The following is a 23896-nucleotide window of genomic DNA, read 5'->3' as shown; positions in this document are numbered from 1 at the left end:
GCGTTGTTCAAAAATAAAATTTCAGTTATAATTAAATAAAAAATATAACATCTGTCTAAAGTCACCTCTTCTCCCTAAACTTCTCACTTGTAAAAATAATCTTCAAGTTTTCTTTGATATCTCGAAAATTTCTCTCTAGACAGAAGTCAGCTCCAAATAAAAGAGCTGCACAGACGGAAATACGAAAACTTCGAGGACACCTTGTAGACCTCGTACCGCTTCTCATCCTTTCCCGACAACATGCGCGAGGTCGCGTTTTGACGTAATCACTCCTCCGTCCAGAAATCCAATTAGCCGATCATTAATAAGGGATTCGTCCTGACGGAAGAGATAATAGTACCTGCCCCGTCGACAGCTGCAGTTGCAACTGCAGGTGCACCGCGCTGCGCTGCGTCTTGCACCTGTCTTCATTCGCGCGGGGATAAATGGCCGATCCCATGATGACGCTGGCTGTAAGGAGAACCATTAGTTCCCGGTGATCGCGAATTGAGATCGTCCTTCGTAAGGAAAAGCACGATCATGGTCCGTGTAGGGCTTAATGACGCTGCATTTTAGCGCACGGCGCTTCTTCGGGGCTTGTCGAACGCTCTGCTGCGCAGACGAGCACCATCGCGGCTACCTAATCTCGATTAATATTACTCGAAAGAAGTCCGACCAATTCTCGACCGCACCACTGACGTGTGGACGAGAAATCTGAATTTTATTCCTTGAATCCGTTCCTCTAATCAATTCTCACACCAACGCAGAATGTTCAAATAAACGTTGCAATAAGGAAAAAAGAAATGGGCCATTTTCTGAATTAATTAAATAATTAAGTAAATAATTAAATAATAATTTTGTAGCTTGAGTTAAAATTTTGGCTCTATGTTAAATCTTAAATTCTACAATGCAATAGGAACTAAATTGGCAAAGTAGGTTTAATTCTAAAGTTATAATATAGTCCAAAATTTCTCTTTTCACTTTCTTTAGTGTCAAAAAGAGTGTTGAGTGGAATACTGAAAGTAGAATGGAAGGCTAAAAGTAAAATCAAACTTTTGGCTCGAGTAAGTTAAATAGAATCAAAAGAGATTGAAGCAAGTTTCAAAACAGATTATTAAAATAACTATTGATAAGAATAGCAAGGCTGAAAGTAAGATCAAAATTTCGACCGGAAGTTTTAACTCTCGCGAAATCTATTCTCGAACGTACCACTGACGTATAGACGAAAAATCTGAATTTTATTCCTCGAATCCGTTCCTCTAATCAATTCTCACACCAATACAAGGTGTTCAAATAAACATTGCAATATGGGAAAAAGAAATGGGTCATATTAATAGAAGTGTTCTCGCGGCGATTATCTTATGTAGATTAATTTTTCTTGAACTTTATATATATCTCTCTCTTTCTGTTTTTCTCTCTCGCGTTTTCGAAAATAAGCTCGCGCCGACTGTTCCGCGAAAGCTATTTCGGCCGATTTATCGCGCGCGAATTATTCAACCTTCTCGACATTGCCTTAATAACGATTTACTGAAAATTACTTCCACGTAAGACCGTTAAGCGTGGTCTTAATAATTTTCATTTCTAAGCCGCTTAGGATCGCTTACATCACATGATCCTTTCTAGACGGGCTCAGCGTTATTCGCGCGCGATATACTCGCGCTTTCTAAAATAAGCTATTCATATAAATGATTTATTAGCTTGCCCCGTATACGTATGCAGAGTGTGCGTACGCGCGCGCGTGTGTATGTATGCGTGTTCTCGCGCTCGCATATTTGGAAATTTTCGAATAATTGTATTATCGTGTGTCTACCTGTAAACCGAAATTATTTCAGCAGAACGCAACGTAACGCGGATGTACTCCTAACCCTGGATTAATACGGTAGAAGAGGCATGTACCGCATAATACAAGAGAGCGTAAATTAGAACAACCATCGAGCTGCCGGTGAGTTTCGTCGTGCGGCATAGCTCGGCATTAATTAAAGCATAACGTTAAACAACCGACGTAAACAGCGGAATGTTATGTTCGGCACAAAATCGCAGCAACTACCGCGATCGAATTGATCACTTCGGTTACAATTAATTATTTCTGCGGGGCGATACAAATTGGTGTACAATTGAGAATATTCTTTCGTAGAATACATCGACGACCGATCGCGCAATCAATATAAAAAGAAAATAGATGATCGGCCGTGAAGCGCTTATTAGACAATATAGAATTGCGTATTATTGGAAAATAACGTCAAATAAATATAAAACATTTAAAAATAAAAAATAATATAAATCAGATGTAATAATATAATATCAGATGTATTATAAAATAAATTATAAAAATGTGTGTGTGTGTGTGTGTGTGTGTGTGTGTATTATTCAATTGTATGTATGTACATACATATCATGTGATTTTATAAATCACAGAAAATAGAATATTAGCTTATATCTAATACTCTTTGCAGGGACTATACATCCTTAAAAATCTGTGCATGTCAGATCAAATTAAAAATAGTATATATAATGTAATTTGGTTTTTAAGCGTATATAATTCTATATAAATGGATATTGCTAGTATTTATATATTGGAAAGAATCGTATTTTATTACTAATTTTATTATTAAATATGCTTTGAAACATTATTAATTAGGGCGAACGCAGGCAAGAAACTCGTTCTAATTTTTCAACATTTTTATCGAATAAAATTCAATAAAATTGATTTAAGCAGGAATAATTCAACGCGAAGTCCGTGAAAATTATTCAATTTGAATTTTAAAAACGGTTTGACTTTATTTAGCCCCATTAAGATCTCTTCGTTGAATTATTTGGCATTTCCACCGGTGGAACTGATGTTTTACTAGAGAAACAAACGCGGGGAATTTTGTGGAAGACCGTTACGTATTATATCGTGGCGGCGCGCCATATTAAATAAAATATTATCCAGGGAAAAATTAAGCGCGTGTCGGCTGATGTTGAAGCACGACGGGAGATAAGCAGCGCAATCCTCGCGGTAGAAAAAGTGGGAAATGTATATATCCGCAGCGTACAATACTGTTGCAAATCTGCCGGATAATCCCGATGTGAGAAAAAAAAAGGAAGTCACGCCGTGCATTTGCATTCAAGGCCGGATTATTCTGCTAGGGAAACCGAGCGCGCGGAGGAACACACACAGCAATTAAATGCCTCGGTGACTTCTCGTCCTAACAAAATTATGACGATACAGCAAAGTGAAACAAGTGACCGAGACGACTTGCACGTGCATTACAAGTAACTTAGCGTTCGTTACGTGAATTGCATAACGCAAGATTATTAGAACGACAAATTCGTATGTCCGAAAATTCGAGAGAAAAATATAATCTGAGAAAAAGAAAAACTATAAACCACTGCCTTACGAAATGTGGCATTTATTTTTTCACATTCATGTCATATTGTCATAAATAATATTTATTGATTTTTACATTTGTTCTTACTCTCTGGATATATATATATATATATATATATATATATATATATTTAATAATATTTTTCTACATAAAAAGGTAATAATATTAATTTAAAATAAATACCTTAAAAATCATAAAAACATTAATAATACTATTAATATTTACTCAAAAAGGTTAGCGCGACCACATTATGGAGGCAATATTTAAAACGTTTATCAAATAAAGGTTTTAATTTAAAATCAAACCGTATCGTTCTCCGGAAATTAAAATCGATTTAAGTATTAAATTTACCTAATGATGTCAATATTTATGATATATATTTTCGTATGTCTATAGGAAAAAATTTTGCCGCTAACGTCTATGATATGCATATCTAAATGTGCAGAAATGTACAGAAATCTCGACTTCCGCGATCGTTTGACATGTAGAGGAGACCGGGGCTAGATCCTCTATATTTTAGAATTTCAAAGTTACAACTTTTCAGATGACTAATTGTTGTGATTGACTGTATAAATTGACAAAGACAACATTCTTCTACGTATTAATGTTCGCCACGACTAATCGTATATTTTGTTTTGTAATGATCAAAATACGAACATGCGGCAACAGAGCCATCTTACTCTGATACAGAGTTCAGTTTTCCAGCGTAAGATAAGAAAACCACATATAAAATATATATCCTGATTAGTAGTTCCAAAGTCTCCGCGAAAAGTCTCCATAGTCCTCTTGCCAAACCCTTAATTATAAGCCAACTTTAACTCGCCCACTTATATGCTTTATTTCAATCATTTTATGAATAAAAATTGCATTTATTACCAGAAACAGTATAACATATACTCGCAAGAAGTTTGATTCTAACTAGTAACACATTGTTTAATTTTATTCAGTCACGATGGAGAAAATATTGATACAAAATTTTAAAAAGCTCGAAAATGTTTTTTTGTTATTACCAAACTAGTTTTCTTCTATTTCTTAACTACAATATGTAGTATTAATTTTTAATGAAATTAAAATGTATTATGAAATTAGAATGTAATAATAATTTTTTAATGAAATTTAGAAAGTTTTAATAAAAAATATTTGTATTAAAAGGATATTTCGCGATTTTATACCTATTATTTCTCTTAAAATAAATATTAAACAAACCAAACCCCTCGGGCCATATAGCTCCGGTTTCCCCTATGAGCTCTCTTGATTGCATCGAATTCGAATAAAATGTTTTAAACTTCGGAATTTTTACTACGTGGCTTAATACAACAAGCAAAATCGCGATAAAAAGTAGCTTATACAAGAAGTGTAGATTTCTAATTTCTTTCTCCCCTCTTCTACTTTCCTGTGAGGCGTATGTCTGCCATTTTACATTTCTGAATCCCGTAATTACGCTTGACCCAAAATTAGGTAACGTCCGCGAATAAAAGGAAGCGCGAAACACCCCGTATATGTCCGGCCAGGTTTTTAAGCTAATTGAATGGAACTGCGCAAAGCAGTAATGACCCAAACACGACCAGACAAAAGCCCAATGCGATAATTCATTTTACGTATTGGCTGGTGCTAATTGTAGTCTCGAATTTCTCGCGCGTTGCGGGTTAATTACCGAATATACGGATATGCCGCAACGTTGTTTCGCGGTATCCTTACTATCGGATGCCATGTACCAAGTGTGCTGTAAAATACCTCTCGAGGAGGACGCGAATAATTAGGAATATTATAAAATAATATTCGCAAATGACGAAGAAGCGCGTGTGCCGTCTAACGCACATCAAATACGCATACTCGCCGTTGCAATAATGAGAAAAAGATCTAGATGAAAAAAATTCTGTCAATCTCATTAGGGAGTCTCGCGCGTCTCACGAAATTCAAACCTGCAGAAACCTTCTATACGGATCTTTCTGTTTCTACAACCGAATTTTTCATCTGGTTGCCAAACGACAGAAAAACAATTACACTAACAGAATTGTTTTAGATCTTTTTTTAGATGGAATTGTTTACAAGAGGAAAATTTACTAAAAATAAATCATCTTCGGGAACTTCAAATGCCCTAAAAATTTTTATGTATCTACTATTATATCCTAATATCCTAATCTTTAAATTAAAAGTCGACGCGAAAACCCAACTGATTGAAGCAATATTCATATTTTTCCTTATCACTTATCTCCCTATTGTTATATAGTCAGTTGTTACCTACTCGCCTTTTTCACATTGACTTTCAATACCATTAGAATATTAGAACAGGATTATACATGCAAAAAAAATTAGTCGCAGAAGCTAAAATACATAGCTGTGATAGCTAAAATATATTATTGAAATATGGACAATTAATGTTGCCCAAAGCTAAATTTATAAGCTAGTTGAACGTCGAAACTACAGCAAGAAATATTCGTTGCTAGACAAAAAATTCCCATTATTATCATTTGACTTTTCTTTTAAGTTTCTTTTTGTACTCGTTAAAAAACTGCCTTTTTGCATTACAAAACCAAAGCAAAGTTTTTAACATAAATTAATAATTAATATCCACTTTAACACAAACACAAAAATCGTTTGTACTTACATAATTACGCCATTTGATCCTGATTCCACAGAAAGATGATTTTACGTCCATCGGAAGCGCGGCAATTTTCCCTTTGCGATGATTCTTGAAAGCCGCTACGACGTCTGCAGGTGGAGTTGTTCACGATTGTATTGATCTGCGCTCTCGATCGGCCAACGTTATCACTGTAGCGAGTGTGGATAAATGATGACGCGCGCGCGCGCGCGAATGGAATGCGGAACACGACTGTGTTGCCAGAAAGTCATCTTATATATATACGCGCGGCAGCCGCGCGGCAGCCGACCTGCTCCCCCCACTCCGTCCCCCCCCACTCCGATATCCCCACTCTACGGCTCAGCAAGCTTAGCCTCGCTCCCGCTCTCTTTCTCCCTGCGCTCACGCGGTCATTCAACTCACTTTCGAAACCAACATAGTGCGCCGACGCGAGAGCGTCGTACGAGCGCAAATTTCGAATTCAAACTTAGACACGTATTATAGAATTATCCGAAATGTATTTCGATCAGAACAATTATTTCCTAGATTTATATCGTATTTTCTAGAGAAAATGGAACTATTTCGATTGAAATACGCCCGTAAACCGAGACAGTAGCATTTTGTTATATTGCTTATCTACGTTTAATTTTCACTTTATTAGACTGAGAGTTTGGAATTTTTCACATACTTTGCGTCTGGCTATCATAGGTCTTTAATTACGTTACATACTTAGTATCTTTTTACATTTATTTTGTCTTTTTCAATTAATAATTTAAGATTTTACTTAGTTGAATGGATTGTTTGCAAAATGGTACAGGAATTTTGTGTTTAATTTTATCCTAATCTACATTCATGCGAAGTATGGGATATTTTGCGTCAGGCATTCTGGTAATATATTGAATATGTTACAAAAAGTTTCTTCTCAATATCCCTAATGGTTCTCGAGAGTTATGAGGAAACATACAAACAAACTGAGGAAACACACACACAAGCTGAGCAGCTTTTCTTTTGGAAGTCGATTAAACATTGAAAATGGGTCGAATGTGATAGTGTGCTAGAGGTATTGTTAATGAGATCTAATAATGGCAATAATCAGCCACATATAATTCCGTAATACGACTACCTTATTACTCGCTTAGAGTGCTCATCGCGTTCGAAAACTCGCCTCAAATCCCGTGTACGAGTTCCCGTGCCCTTTTTATCGCGACAGCGTCAAAGATATCACAGAGTCGAATTCGCCGAAACTTTCATTCCGCGCTGTGGCAGCCACGCTGACTCGTCACGGCGAAGTTATTCGCGCAAGATTCCAGCTCCCACGCGGAATTTAATCTCATTGGAAAGCTCGCCCGGCGCGAAACGAGCCCGGGTAAAACGCAGCGCAGCGTCGAGAAATCTGGTCGTGCCACGTGGTGCGCCAGAAAGATATCACCAAAAATCGCCCCCGGCCTCGCGGACTTCTACGCCGGAAATTAAAGATTCAACGAGCCGAGGGTAATTTCGGAGACGGGGAACAAGGACCGCGCAAGCGGGCAGCAGCGCGAGGGGGCAACGGGAGAGGGTTGAAAATGGAAATCGATGCCGGATTCGGTCTGAGGAAGAAGCAGAGGTAGGGGAGTTACATCCGACATTGTTAAGTCGTATTCGAGGGAAACCGGGAATTCTCGCGGAACAACTATTGATAGTGGAGCGGAAAATACGCGTGCCCGTACCCGTTCCCGCGGGGATTGTACTTTCTTGTGACTCGCGAGGAATTTATTCGGTACATTATACAACGGCATATCGAAGTCCAGTCCGTTTCGAACGCTCCTATGAATCGAAACGAATTTCTCTCTCTCTCCCTGCCTCCCTCCCTCTCTCTCTGTCTTTCTCTGCCAACTCTACTTATAAATTCCACGCAGTATCCTTATCTGACTGCTGTGTCTGCGTGTTTCTAGTCTAGTTTTATGGTAAAGTATTTCTCAGACACACGTCAAAATATTATAATATATTTTCTTTTTATATTAATTTAAAAATTACAATTTAGCCATTGTTAACCCTACGTATACACGCTGGGGTCCCAGGGACCCCAATGCAACTTTGCTAAACGTGCGAAGTCGAGATTTTGTTGCTTTTCTTTTCTCTTTTTACCTGTATATCTCGGAACTCCTTAATTCTATCGACTTTTATTTATTATAGGCTTGTTTCTTAATCAATTCTCTATAGATTAAAGAAAAAATGGATTAAAATATATCAGTTTTTGATAGTTACAATAACAAATATGGATAGGGTTCCCGGGACCCCAGTATGTATAGCACGTAGGTAAAATATAAGTGTGTTTAGGAGAGTTAAATATGTAATTCTAATTATATGTAAATATGTAATCTCTAATTTAAAACTTCGATTTTTACGTATTCTTCTTTGCGTCCGCTTGAGGAGAACCTTCCCAGAGCGCGAAATAAATATTTCTCTTCGTTTGTCTCTCTTTCTTCCTCTCTAAACGCCTTGAATCGACTTCCAGGAGGAGTGCGCGTCGATGATGCAAGACCTCAGCGACAAGATCAACAACAAGCATCACGAGGTGCACACGCACCCGCTGTTGTCGATCTTCAAAATGGCCGAGGTCGAGGTGAAGATGCCGTACAGCAACGAGGCGATCACCAGGTCGCCGTCGGGACTGCTCGTCGTCCTGCTCGCGATCGGCCTGCTCGGGTCGAGCTGCCTCTTCGGCTCGTGACAGGGGCATCGGCACGCCACGAAGAGCGTCGTGGATCGAGCGTCGCCTCCCTCGCGGAGAACCGCCACGTGTCGCGTGCACGTGGCCGCGGCGGGTCCCGCAACGGGGGCCGCGTGGACGAGCGAGGACTCGTGGCCTTGAAGGGCGCAGATCAACGAAGAGAAGGGCTCCCCCGACCCGCCTCCGCCTTCTCCCCGAGATCGCCGCGTGGATCGACGGATCGATCGGCAAATCCGCGCGGCGATCACCACCGAGCCGATCGCGAACTGCGCTCACCGCGCCCCGTGGAAGATATTATTAAATGTACATTGATGTTTAATGATATTTTTGTTACTGCACCTCGACCGTCCTCGAGCCTCGTCCTCAACCCTTTCGACCGCCCGCGCGAGTTGGTTCGGAGTTGATGCTGGAGCATCACATTGTAGTTAGCAAACAATAACATCCTTAATTAGTGATCTTTAATGTGTGAATTGTTTTTTTCTAGACAAAATTTTATGTGGGGAGGAACTTCTTGTACACAGAGAGATGGTTTGATTTCATCTAAAAGCTGCTAAATTTTAACTTCTTTAGTGGTGATTTAAAATGACTGGGTAGATTCTTTTTTAACCGAGCTTATCTGTATTTCTCTTCTCTTTATTATTATTTGAAGAATTTTAAAAAATGTCTAATTTTCATTGTGTATTTGCTATGAGTTAAAAAATGCAACATTTTAAGTAAAAGGAATTATTTATTAAGTTATTGAGTAAAAGAAACTTAATATTTTACCACGAAACTTTTCGTAGGAATGTTACTTAAGGGCTTAAATGAAGAAAAGCTTCTTATGCACGGAGAGAATTTTACAGTAAAAATTACAGCAATAATATATTATAAAATTTTGTAACTGACAAATGAATCGACATTTTGCAGTAATTGACTATCCTTTCATTTCATTTATATTTTGGGAACTGAAATGTACTATATTATATAATTTGCTAAATCTATAGCAAATTTTATTGTTTTTTTACAAAATAGACACTACTAATAGTCTATTCCTATGCCACTGGAAACACAGAGTAAAATTGAAAGGAAAAAGATAAATATTATAATATCCTCTCCACGCACTTTAATTTTGATAATATGATTGTTGAGATCAGTGTAGATAATAACAAATAAAAAATGCAATATAATGCAATATAATAATAACAATTAGCCACTGTTGGCTGATAGAAAAAGATTTATCTAGTCGCGATAAAAAATGGTGATTATAAATCACAGCACTAATGAAACAATGCACACGCTACAAGCTACAGTGATGCCGATTCGCGCATCCCGAAACTCTACATTACTTCCTTACTTCTGTTTTCCGTCTTTATTTCCGAGAGGCATTACGAGAAAGTCGCGAGGAAGATACCCCCGCGGGAATTTTGAACGAATTGCATTTGACTCGTCGCATGTTCCAACATTTTGACAACTCACGCGGCTCGCGGAAATAACAATTTCGGGCGGCGACATCGCGGTAACACCGCAACGACACTCACACCGAGAGGAAATAACGACCGGTGCTCGAAGGGTTGACGACGGATGATCGACGACGCGCTCGACGATCGATGCCGCTTCGAGGTCGGGTCCGATGCGGAAACGAGATTGGCACGGAATATACGCTCGTCAGACGCGCGAAACCAGATGGAAACCGCCGACCGGCCGCGTTCTCGTTTTTTGCGCGCGCGGCCCATCGCGAGTGTCTTGCGCGACGAGATTGCTGCGCGATCGGCATGCAACCGACGTAACCTCGGCGCGAGTTGCATCGCGAGCTGATCATTAACAATTGCGCGCGCTGCTGATGACCCTTGCCTGCACGGTGATTTGCGGTCGGCGGGCGATTCGCGGAGAATAGTCGATGAGATGCACCGACAACCGAAGAGGGTCGAAAGATACGTAATCGAGACGATTTTAAGTTTTACGATCAAGTTGACTAATAAAAACCTATAAACGATATATATTCTATATATAATATAATGTATATCTATATATATATAAATGGATTACTCGCCCGATCGGCAAGGAGAGGGGTTGCTTTTAGAATCGTTAATGCGGAGTGCCCCGCGCAAAGGATCGGCCGTGAGCGTGAAGTTTTGTTACGAATTGTTGCGTCAAGATATCTATATCCCACATATCTGAAGTGAGATTTTTATTTGTCAACGTTGAGATTCCTCGCGTGATCTGTATCGTTATTAATGTTACGCTACGATGTTGGAGAACGAACGCACTATGCGTCCAGACAGCTTCTCGCTTACGTCGCGATCGATCGCAGTAGTAATTGCGCAGCAATCTCGGGAAATCAATCGAGAAAGCGTTAGAAGAGCAATAACTGATAAGGGGAGACGTCGCGAAAGTTGCGGTTTCGAAATCGGGACGCATTCTGACGAGGAGAATCGACAGCGGTGAGCGTTCGTATTCGCGATCTCTCCCGGAACGAGAGAGACAGAGAGAAGGGGGAAGAAATAGAGAGAGAGAGAGAGAGAGAGAGAGAGAGAGAGAGAGAGAAAGAGGTAGAGAGATAGAAAGATAAATAGAGAGAAAGAGAGAGAGAGAGAGATGAGTACCACGGCGCGTGTATAATAAATCGACCGTAGCGTGAGGCAGTCTCTGTATAAATGGCTAAGCACTAATCTACTGTATAATTAACGGCCAAGCAACGCAAACCTCCTCCCGTACTGGACCATTAGGTGTTTGTTAAAGTTGAAACCTAAACCTAAAACACGTGCGTCTGCGGCGTGTCGCGAGAGGCTCGAGTGTGTAGATAAATGTAGATTGTTGATAGCGACGTAAGCGTGTGTGCGTGTGTACGTGCGCGCGCGCACGGAAGAGGTGTATGTAATAGAGGTAGGCTGGAAAATACGGTCGAGCGGGAAAGTCGATCGTGGCCCGCGCGTTTCCAAGTTTCCTCGCGTTTCAACGCGTACCGAGGCTTGTCGCACGGCAAATCGATCCTGACAAATGGTCCCCCGAATTTTTCGTTTTATTATCTCCGTTATCGGGTCGTTTGTTATCCGCGCGCGCGTGCGCGCGCGGATATGTGTACGGGGTGCCTCGGTGGACCCGAATCGTGGAGAAATGGACCGTTGAAATTTCGCCGATAGAAATTACCGCTGACAAATAAGTGATCTCAAAATTCGATAAACGGCACACTTCGCTTTCGTCGGGGAGATTTTTCCTGATATTATCGGGAGATAACAATGGCGGCGCCCGGATACGTACTTAATCCTCGACATTCTTGTCGCTTTGGTCTTTAAATACGATTATTTGAGGAGGTTGTAAGACAAATGAGTTTATTAAGAATTCATTGAGACTCGCACTAAAATAAATTGAAATATTGTTCAACTGCTCGTGCAATTTTGGAAAAATATTGACCACTCGAGATACTTGAAACTAAAGTTGACACTTTTTATACATATTCCTTGGAGTTGGCGTGCTATTTTTAATATCCATTTTTAATTTTTTGCAAACTAAAATTAGGGTTTTAATGATAATACAGACTAATATACTGACATTATGTACAAATTTCAAGATTACTGGCCGTTTTGTTTGGGAAATATAGCGGTGGAAAGTTTACACTTTATAGTAACACTCGAGATATACATATCCATATACACATATATATTTAAACATATATACCTCCTTCTATTATCTGTGTATCTTCATTAGATCAATTATAATGCATAAATGCACAAATGAAGCATTAAAACGAAAAATGAAAGAAAAATATTTTTCGTATTTGTAATATTGTGTGCACATATCAACTTCGCCTCAAATTAACATTCATTATTTAAATAATGAAATAAATGTATAAACACATCACTTTGTTCAACAAAAAGTAAGTTTATGAATTCCTCTGATACGTCACTGAAAGTACAATACTGAGCCTTAGAACCTCCTGAAACTTTCAATATAAAAAAACTATATATTCTATGTTGAAAGTATAAATATTTGCATTTAAAGACCAAAACAAAACAGGATTGTTCAGTACATCTCTCAGAGAGTTGATGTTTTTATCTTACATATTATTTTCTGTCTGCAAAAGATTGTCACGAGAAAACACGAATTACCTCGAAACTATTTGTGCGAAATATTTCAAAGGGACACGAGGATCATTAAACTCTTAACTCTTCGTCAAACTGGAGCCGTATGAATCGATCAAACTTTCGACGCGACATCTTGCTCAATCATCACAAGAGACGAAATCTCTCGGTGTTAAACGCGCAGGCAATGTAAATCATGCGAACGCTCTTCCGTTCCCTACGGCCGTCCCTTCTTTATGCGACGTATTCATGCCATCGATTATTTTATTAGCCCACAGCGTCGATAAGGGCGGCGCATATCAATGCGAAACGGCGCGTCGTCTCTCGTCGCGTCGCCTCGCGTCTCCGTAATTACCACGCGCAATGTCAATAGTTCGTGACTGTGGGAGGCACCCTGTATAAACGGTCGATTTGTCAGGCCGAGAGACGAGAGAGGGTGCGCGAGGCGGAAAACTTGTAAACGGCGGCCGAACGCTTGACATTTACAAATTACTCAGAAATTCACGAGCTCGAATTATTCAGCAGACGGAGAAGTCCTCCCGCCGGCTCGATCATAATCTCGATACTGGCGATTAATAACCCTCGGGATTCCGATAATTATCCCTTCCGGCGACGGACTCGCCGCGCTACCGTCGGCCGTTACCATCAACCCTGTTCTTCTCAGATGGCGCGGAAATATAGCGAGTTTAGTGTTACAAGAAACGGACGCGCGGGCTGATTTTGTCGTACCACGACGTTGAATCCGATCTCCTGTTATTAATTTCATTTGAGCATCACGAGCGCTGTAAAGGCGCTTCGTCCAACGAAATTTCGAGCGTGTTGAGTTTCATTTATCTACATTATCAAATGTGAGACAGGTTAACATATACAGGGTGTTTCAGCTCGATTTCACAATCTCTCGTGACTTCGCAAACTCTTGTAAAGAAGATTGAGGTGAAAACAAAAATCTCTTTTGCGATATTCGCAATAACTATCGAGATATTAATTAAATAAGATTAGTAAATGATAATGCTCAGTATAGTAGATGAGTAGTGACGATATCTGCCGTCGTGTGTGCTTGTATATTAAGTCAAACAAAAAAATCCTCCACCATTTTGCGAATGACCACGTAAATTTCTAGTTATTAATCAAAGAAGATTGGTGTCCAATAAACACAAGGTATTATCCATATTACAATGTCAGCTTGATTGTTACTTTGTCAACTGTTACTTTGTTATATAACAAAGCGTAATATATCATATAATTGAGCTGACATTGTAATATGGATGATACTTTATATTTACTGGGTGCATTATCGCACAAAATCGTACAATTTTCTATAATTTATAATTAAACATTCATATAGTTATTTGTAATATGGTAAAGGACTTTCTTGTTCAGTTCGATTTAATGTGCAAGCATACGACGACAGACGTCGCCATTACACCTCATCTACCATATCATGTGTGACTATTCACAAATCTTCTACAATTAATCCATCGTCGGAAAGGTGAGACACATTCCGTTCTCTTTAAATCTCTGTAACATTTCAGATGTTAGCTGTTATTAAATCTCAATATTCTGTTAGCTATTATTAAATCTCAATATTCCACAGAATCATAAGAGATTATATAAAGTTTAAAAAATTATAAAAATACAATCAAAGAAAGGAAGAGAGAAATTCATCAAATTTCATTTTTCCTAAAACAATATTGGACATTTTTGTTCATCTCAATCCGTTTTATAGCCTCACAAGAAATCAAGTTGGAACATTCTGTATATGCATAAATTCGACGATAAAATTTCAATTCGCAACGCAAATGTCGTTTTTTCTTTCTCGGTTATGCTCAAGAAAATAAGATTACATTATCTCTTAATTTTCCATTCATATTAATAGTATTCTTTGATTAAACTCCTCCCATTATTCCGTATCGTTCATCAAAAGCACTGAATTCTCTATATAAAGACTCATCATACACACAGAAAAACGCATACTGCATTTAAATAAATGTTACTTGTTTCAAGTATTTCGTAAGTTGCCGCAAATCTATTATAAGTTCGTCATAAATATAAAATTTATTCAAAATGCATTCTGGATCCTAATGAGCTTAGTATTTCAATCGGGAATATTAAATTAAAACAAGAGTTCGATTTGCTTACTACATACAGAAGTTGTCAACTTTTTCTTCGATGAAGTTTTATAATATTCTTGTAAAGAGAATCAATTTTTCTCTTAAGTGAGTGACAATGAGCTTTTCTGAAATTTAAAAAATTTGGGCTGTTGTGAAGGAAATATTCCTTGATAAGGATAACAATTATTTGAGAAAAAGATAGTAAACTGAGTAGTCTTTTTTTCAGCAGCAGAATGATATTTTTTCCTGTGTGCACACATAAATAAGAGTAATATTATCGACTACACTTCGGATGTTGTTTTCTTCTGAATCGCGTGCGGCATCACGAAGATCAGTTTCCCTCGCCAAAAAAGATTTCGATTACAATTCGTTCGTTAACCCCCGATTAACGCCCGACTCCGCGCCCATTATATCGAAAAACCGAAAGATGGGAGCCGATCGATAACGCGAAAAGAACAAATCCCCGAAAGCAGATACGGATTATACGAACGGGCGGCCGTCGATGGGACACAATGATACGAATACAGCGATACGAGTACAATGATTTCTGTGAGGACCTCTATTATCCCTGCGAGCCTTGCGGGCTGAATAAAGTGACGAGAATCCGTCGGACGGGAGGATCCTGAGGATTATAATTGCGCTGAAGCTTCCGGCGAATTCCCGGGCCACGCGGGCTCCGGAGTTAACTAATGAAAACTCGCTAGACAATGTAGCGGCAAGAACAATACGGCAAATAAATAATAGAGAGCCCTTCTATGCATATACGATATACTCTATAAATATACGTTATGTATAAGTGCATATACATATATATATATATATAAATATATAAATATGAAAATTTAGGTAACGCGAGATATATAAAATCGGACAGTCGGCGTGTTCTGGCTGCCATATTGTTTGTACATGGACTACAAGTTTGAGGCGACAAGTTGTAATACGGTAATTCGATTTAGGTGGCATTCGTCGTCGATCTGAACGCGTTGATTGCAGTCGCGCGTGTATGCGTGCGAGTGCGACCCCGCGCCTCGTCGTATGCGTGTGAATCCTGCGTGCGAAATGCGAAATGCGAGAGAGAGAGAGAGAGAGAGAGAGAGAGTGCGTTTGTGCGCGCCGATCGCACCCCGGCCGCTCCTTCCCGAATTATCGTCACATTGAAAGGTGTCACAGCGGGATACAGCAAGCTGTCATCAGAGATCGTGACGTATATTTTGCTTTAACATTAATTTACAAGTGCCCCGAAAATATCGTGGATTCATTTTCGATCAAGTCGATGAAGAAGATGGAACTTTCGAATTTCGATATCGATAACTTCAATTTTTCACAATGCATATGAAACAAATGGAAATTGATATTCGGTATGTAACGGATGAGCACTGAAATAGTATGTGTGTGTGTGTTTAGAAACTTATTTTCTAAAGTACAATCAGTACTTTCTAAAGTACAATCAGTACTTTCTAAAGTACAATCATTCTTTACCGCGGTGCTATACTCATAACTGATGGTTCAGTTATAAGTACAGTGCTGCAAGCAATACAATCCCACTGAAAAAATCAGTTAATAGTGGGGCTGCTTTCTTGAATGCAATTTGCAAACTGTGTCATTACGCGCAAAGCGCATGCAAGCTGTTGGTTCCATCGCCACGAACACAGAAAACTGAATTTGACATGACGTATAACGAATCTGTACACTACAGATTTTACAGTGGAATCTTACTAGTAAAAATCAGTGAGAAATAAAATGAAACAATAAAGTGGAAGTGTTTTTCATTGAAAATCTGTGAGTATGCATTGATTGTCGGTGAGAAACTCCTTTTACCGATTCAATCGGAAACATTTTCACTGATTTACTTTAAGGGAATATGATTCGCTATAACATATCTCTTTTTTGTAACGCAAATAAGAAGAAAATAACATTGAATCAATTATTATAGAAAAATAATGAGATAGCGAATCCTACATAAACTACATACCTAAACTACATAGTTACGAGCCAACAAACACACACACACAGACAATTACTAAATAGAAACGGCGGAGTGCACCGCGGTAGATTGTGCGCGCGCGACGTGGATAAGCAATAATGTATAAAGTTTAGGAACCGCGGGCACGTCGCTCAAAGGGACAGCGGATGTTAACGTCACGTTATACATACACGCACGTAGCCAGGATAATTAATATATGTTGATTAGTTAGAATGCGGCGAGAGGAAGGCTAAAACCGTTTCGACGGCGGCGAGACGGGCTCTTCGAGAGCGATCGAACGCGAAGCGCACTCGACTTTCTCGACGATCTCGATCGATCTCGAAGACGTGGACCAAACGCGAGAATCCCACGGGACGCGTGGATCAAGGTCGAAGGGCTGTACTTTCTCGTTTGTCTGTCTGTTTTTTTCCCGGTTCTAAGCGCGAACTTTGGCCGCAGCGACACAGAAAAGTTTAAGCAGTAAAACTTAAACAACTTGAGCAGCAAAATTGGTCAATCACAGTTGATAATTCTTCTTACGGTTCAAGAATAATCGATTGTGACTGGTCAATTTTCTTATTGCTTAAAATCTTACTTAAACTGTGTATTTGACTCTCAGTACTATGATATACAGAACACGTCTTAAAGAAATTTAAGCAGTAAAACTTAAGCAGTAGAACTTAGACAGTAAAATTGATCAACTACAGTCGATTCTTCTTATAGTTCAAGAATAATCGACTGTGACTGGTCAATTTTCTTATTACTTAAGTCTTACCGCTTTTCTGTGTGTCCGGCCTTCAGGGCTATAGCACGCAGAAACACGTCTTAAAAAAACTTAAACAGTAAAATTGACCAGCTACAATTAACGATTTTTCTTACAGTTGAAAAATCGATTGTAACTACTCAATTTTCTTACTGCTTAAATTGCCGCTTAAACTCTTCTATGTCTAAACCCTAAAACTTAAGCAGTATATAAGCAAATCGGTCAATCACAGTCGATCGAGCCATAAGGAGAATAATCGACCGGTGGTTGGTCAATTTTTGCTTACTTCTTAAATCTTACAACTTGTGTTTGTATGCCATCTATCTCAAATGAGAGATGTGCACGCGCTTGCAGCGCAAAGGACGTAGCTCGAGCTTCAATTAGTTCAACGTAGCGTTCGGCAGAAAATTGCACACTCCGTTACCCCGAATCGTGATTCTCTCGTTAATTCAATGGCCGTATATTAATTCGTTATATTTTAATCTTTCCACCAATTACATTCTACGAAAATGCCACGTCAATTAATCTCCGCTCGGCCGAGCGCACCGATATTTTATTTAATTAGCGATTAATTAAATGCGCATCCGAAAATCGCACCGATGGTCGCAGCCGAATTTTCGCCGCGGTCGTCACTTTCCCCGCGCGTTCGACCTTGATCTCATGTGCGGTGTATGTCCCGTACGAGAGAAACGGAAGAGAGAAAAGACACACCCGAGGAGTAACTCGTCGCGAAATCGCGACCATACAGGCGTTTGCTCGAAGGCGTTTCGCCACGCTGCGAAGCGGAGTGTAAATAATCCGATGCGGTGACGTCCCCTCTCCCTCCTACTCTCCTTTTCCCTTCTTACCCTTCTCCTTTCTCCTGCCCCGGTGATCCTGCGACGATAGATCGCCAGTTGTAGACGCACGAATCAGCCGATAAGAACCATTACGCTCAATTACTACTCACCGGCAAAGGTAACTTTTGAAACGCACTGTTCGCTAAAAGGGCGAGTAGCTTTAATACTGCGACTGCATTCGACGGATGCAACTTTCCTCCACGAAGCACGGACATTGCGCAAGGAGAAGAAAAAGAGGAAAAGAAGGGAAAAGAAGGAAAATGAGACGCGCACGTCAACGCTCCTCTCGGCCGCGTATCTGCGAGATATATTTGTTATTTTTTCTTCCTTTTTTAGTGTTCTTCATTTGCGAGAGATCTATGTTTTGTACACACATACATACCTATACGGAAAAAAGAGTTTGGTTGAATTAACGCGTGACATGTTTGCTCAAACAAATTTGAATAGAGCTAAACGGAATTTCTGGAATTATTATACTTAAATATTGCAGATCATTTCGGTGCAATATTAATCACAGATTGGTTATTGCGTATTCCATCTATCATAGATAGATAGATCATAGAATATCTTATGCGGGTGTTTATCTCGAGCTTTCGACTCTGTCAGGAATTTGCCTTACAAAGCGTCCTGCCATTTTCCACGAACATTGTGTTATATACTTTTAATTAATCAACAAGGAAAGTACAATAAAATATAATTTTTATCCAAATTATACACTTTTTGTGGTATTAAATGTCATATTGATGGAAAATTATATAATTGCGCCGGTTATACAACGTATATAACAGACAATATATAATAGATCTATCAATTAGAAAAGTAACATAGCGCGTAATCTAGACTTCAAAACCAATTTCAAAACTAGAATAAATGTGAGTTTTATAGTGACCTTCTTTTTGTCGAAGTTGCCATGTGCAATTGAATATGTCCAATTATTTTAAGGAGGTTGTAAGGTAGAATAAGTTTGTTAAAAAAGAAAAATTCGTTGAAATTCTCACTACATATAAATTAAAATGTTATCTAACTGCTCGTACAATTAAAAGGAAAAGATTGACTATTCGAGAGTTGAGATATTTGAAATTAAAGCTGACACTTTTCATACGTATTTCTTAGGAAATTATTGACATATCGGCGTATTATTTTTCATTTCCATCTTTAATTCCTTATAAACTGAAATTAAGATTTTAATGAAAAATAGTCTCTTAAAATGAAACATAATTTGCCTCAAATTAATATTTAACTACTTAGATATTAATGAAAAATAGAAGAGAAAAAGTGGGAGGATATGTTGAAGGGTTCGGTAGATTAATTTAGAGCAGTCCTTCGGATAAAGAATCTAATCTAAATGTCCAGGGTTTCCCGTCTACAATCATATCTTTTTTCATTTTGTTTATTTTCTTGCAAGTTAATTCAGCAAATCACGATGTCGTATCTTTATTCGTTGTGAGAAATGAGTATCGATCTATATAAAAATTAAACCTCTTAACAATTAAGACCATACAATTATCCAATACTTGAGTAATGAAATAAACATAGATAGATAACATAGAAATGTAATTTTATTCGATAAGTAGTAAGCTGGTAAGTGTTCCTCTTGCCATTGAAACTAAGCCTTACAACCTTCTCAATCAGAACGGATGTAATCAAATTTGTCTGATTACCTTAACCAGGATTATGAATCGTTTTTTTACAAAACAGTCAGGTTAATGTATCCAGGCTTCAAATTAATTCAACTACTCCTTTTTTCCGTGCAAGACAATCGTCTTGAGCATTCAGATGCGCCACATGCAGAATTTCACGCATTACTTATATATTTTCTTTCACCTATTATTTCGTTCTTTCGTATTTTCTCGTGGCTCTTGATTTTATTTCACCGTTGAGCCTTCGCGTGACCCCGTTCGCTCGCTCGCTCGCTCGCTCGCGCGATTCTTCGTCGGATGTCGAGTCGCGAGAAAACGATTTCTCGCGTCCCGCCTTGCCGAACGGGCCCGGATACGTACGTGCGCGTAATCATCATTAATGCACGCTAGGCGCGCGTGTATCTACTCGCGGCCATCTCATGCGGTCCAGCTGAATCAAGATAATCAAATACCCGACGCCAAAGTCGGGACTGCGCGCGGCCTAATTACTCTCCGTAACGTATTGCGCGTTAGATACACGCGCGCGTCGAGAAATCGCGATTGCCACGGTCAACGATAATGATATCTGACCTGCCAGAGAGCCCATTCCTGCGCACCTCGTAAATACAGCACGAGATGCTCAGCGCGTATGCACGCTCCTCCCTTGCGTTCTCTCGCTCCACTGAAACCGCAAAACCGGGAAACGATTCGGGTAACAAAGTAACCACACAGGATCTCGTGCCAGCGTGACTCGCGTCGCGCGAGTCAGACGGGAATTTCGATTTTCCATACACGACACGTGGCTGTCCTCTTTCCTCAAGTTTCTCACGCGATACTCCCACTCTTGCAGCGATTCTTTCCTCTCTTTCTCAGCTGGCATCTACCAATATATCATCGTGACGTGCACCGATCCACCTGCCGATTTCCGTGCTTCGTGCGAACGTGAGAGTGACTGCTTAACTGTAAAAAGCGACGAGAGGGCGGTGCAATAATTACGCGTGCATGCGAGATCGCGCGTGTGTGTGGATGTGTGTGGCCGAAGCGTCGGAGGGTATATGCGTTACTGCGAGGGACTCGCTCAGTGATCGCGATGTCACTTTATGACGATGACGTGCTTTTCAATGTTCCTCAATATAATTTATAGTTTTGTATGCGATCGCGACTCTCTAATTTGCACGACGACGTGAAGCGTTTTTTTTTCACGAATATCCGTATGCGACGTGTATTAATTATTTTAGTTAACCTCCGCATGACGACCAGAGTCATTTATGGTCAAGCCATTCCAAGAACTACTTGTTTCTCACAGTATTTTTCTTGCGAAATTAAATATTACAAGGAAGGTATTCCAGGTATCCGATTTTAATGAAACTTGGTGGGTTTGCAAAGAGGGTCAAAATATTCCATACATACTTTTTCTATCGACAATCAAACGTGTTTGAAAGGGTGAAATCAACCCTCGAATGTTGACAAAATTTTTATTTTTGGCTATAACTACGGAACAATTGTACCAGTGAATAGCTTTTTAAATTATGTACATTTTGTATATTTACGAAATTACGCTATTATGCTTCATTAAAAAGTTACAGCCAAAAAATTGTCGGGAGCTGATTTCACCCTTAAAACACGTTGGCCGATAAAAAATATGGAATATTTTACAAAATCCACCAAGTTTTATTAAAGTCAGAGAGGGACATTTGAAATATCTTCCTTTATTAGCAATTTATTTTTCACAAAAAAAATATATATAGCAAGAAGCTACATAGTCTTCAATTGGAAAGGGAATGGAAGTTTCAGTCATTTTTGGGGATTTTTTGGAGCAACACTGCAAAGCCAGATATATTATTTTGACTGAATCTCCTTTCGAATGTTCCTTGCTCTTTTAAACGCACGTTTGCACGTTTAAACGTACTAAATCACAATTTACGCGCCTGAAACGTCCTAAATGATTTAAAGCTGCAAGGAACGCGTAAAAAGGGCTTCAGCTAAATTAGACGCTTATGCATTTAAAACGTACTTGTAGTACAATAAAGATGAGAGAAATCGAGGAAGACACCAACGACTCTAATTGCCACTTTAAAAAATACACTGTCATTCAGAGGGCTAATTGCTCGATTCAATTTTCTGATTATCCAAGCGTCTCGGTGTCACACGTCCCGATCAATATCGCGTTCCTTCGAACGAGATCGACTAAGTGACGTCGCGGTCGCGAGCTTTAGTCCCTCTTCGCGGTATTAATTCTTCCAAACGGGCTGCGGGCGTGGGTCTTCGTACGAGTCGTATGAATCCCAACTTCCTCGCGTATCACACTGTGTATGGATCGTTGCGATCCGCGCGATTACCGATCGATCAAACCGATCCGGGAACTTAACGCGGTTCTCTCATGGAAAAGCTCGCGCTCTCCTTTAGAATATTCCACGCTTTTTCGTCAATCGCTGCGACTCGCTCTCGTTCGACGAGTTATCTTCGAGAAGAAAAAAAAAGATATATATACACACACAGAGATATACACACACACACACACACACACATACAGAGTGTCCTGGAGGAGCGATTCGAGCGATCCTCGAGTCAATCATATCACGCATTTGAACTGCGAATATCACATTTCCTCGGGACATCGTGTATGTATGAATTAGATTAGGTTAATTAACGAACGTACGTCCTTTTATTGAATAAAAGCCTCTTTTCAGACGTCACTTACTTAGGGAGGTAAAAAGCCGAGCTTTTTGGAAATTGTTACAGCACCACCAAGTGGTCTTAAAGTTTAAGAATTTTACGACTCCGAGGTTGCCGCGAGGCTCAATGGCTGTCGCAACGGCTTCCGGCGTGTCTTGATTGGACGATCGATGCGACGTCACAGATCCTGTAACGAAGTTACAGGACGACTCGCTGGCGACTACTGCAACGGAGATTCCTTTAAATACGTAAAACCAACGTTCATCAGCGAGAGATTGTTGCGCGAAACGCTCCGAGAAGGGCGTTAAAAACACACTGAAATTACTTAGGCCGACTTTGTTACTTCGATGTAGTGTTATTGAAAAAATATCCCGCGGATACGAGGAGAAGGGATGCGATACGTGTGTGAAGCATTATTAAACTAAAGAAAGGAAAGGAGGAAGGGAGGACTTTCGCGCCGTGCGTCGTCTTTAAGTCGTATGCATCGACTTCGATGATGCGTAAAGCGCACTGCACTATGCACTTTCGAGTAATATACAGAGTGAATGCCAAACCCGATTAAGGTACGCGTTGAATTATCAATTATACATATCTCAACTCGGACCTTTAGGAAGATTGGGCAGTTCGCAAAAGTACGCGTATCTTGATCAAGTTTGGCGATGAGAACGAACCAGATGAAGGAATTGAATCCTCAGAGAATACATCCGAACTTTAACTACTTGGATAAAAATCTGTTTCGTTATCGCAAAAAATATTTCACACTGAGAGAAATCATCCGATAAATAATTAACAAACGGATATTTTCGATCAAAATACCAATAAATTTTTGTATTCGATCCATCCAATAAGAAATATCGGTTCATAATTTTTTTATCGGTTTATCTGATGAAATGCCATTATGATCGGAAATATCCAATTAAATTTAACCGGATATCCTGATCAGGTATAAAAATTAATCGGAATTCGATCCGTTTGTTAATTTTTTATAGAATAATTTCTCTCGGTGCATAATTTGACGAATCATACGTTAACGAGAGAATTCGTTTGTTTTATCTCTTCTTTAATGCTTTGAGTTGCGTCATTTAACACGTGTTTGAACGTACTGAATCATAATTGACGCGTCGCAAATGTGCTAAATGGCGTGACTTAAAACAGCATGAAAACGCGTGAGAAGAGCCAAATTGCACGCTTATGTAATAATGTTTTCACGCGAGAATTCACCC

General features: G+C 39.4%; 1 protein-coding gene across 3 annotated transcripts in view; it reads left to right on the top strand.

Annotated features, from left to right (window-relative positions):
- The window catches only part of LOC116841223, a 515039-nt gene extending 491486 nt beyond the window's left edge, over positions 1–23553 (top strand). For 2 of the 3 annotated variants that reach the window (XM_032808910.1, XM_032808909.1), the window contains one exon: positions 8429–8644. In XM_032808910.1, coding sequence (XP_032664801.1) covers positions 8429–8644 — 216 coding nt within the window. Of the gene's footprint in view, positions 1–8428 lie in introns of all 3 variants that reach the window. The other variant, XM_032808907.1, reaches the window with a different exon arrangement.
- Positions 23554–23896: the final 343 nt, after the last annotated feature.

Source organism: Odontomachus brunneus, unplaced genomic scaffold, assembly GCF_010583005.1.
Source record: "Odontomachus brunneus isolate Ranch 3 - 2012 unplaced genomic scaffold, Obru_v1 Obru_scaffold_014, whole genome shotgun sequence".
NCBI lineage: Eukaryota > Metazoa > Arthropoda > Insecta > Hymenoptera > Formicidae > Odontomachus > Odontomachus brunneus.
The sequence above is the reverse complement of the archived record's forward strand: the minus strand, read 5'-3'. Positions and strand labels throughout refer to the sequence as shown.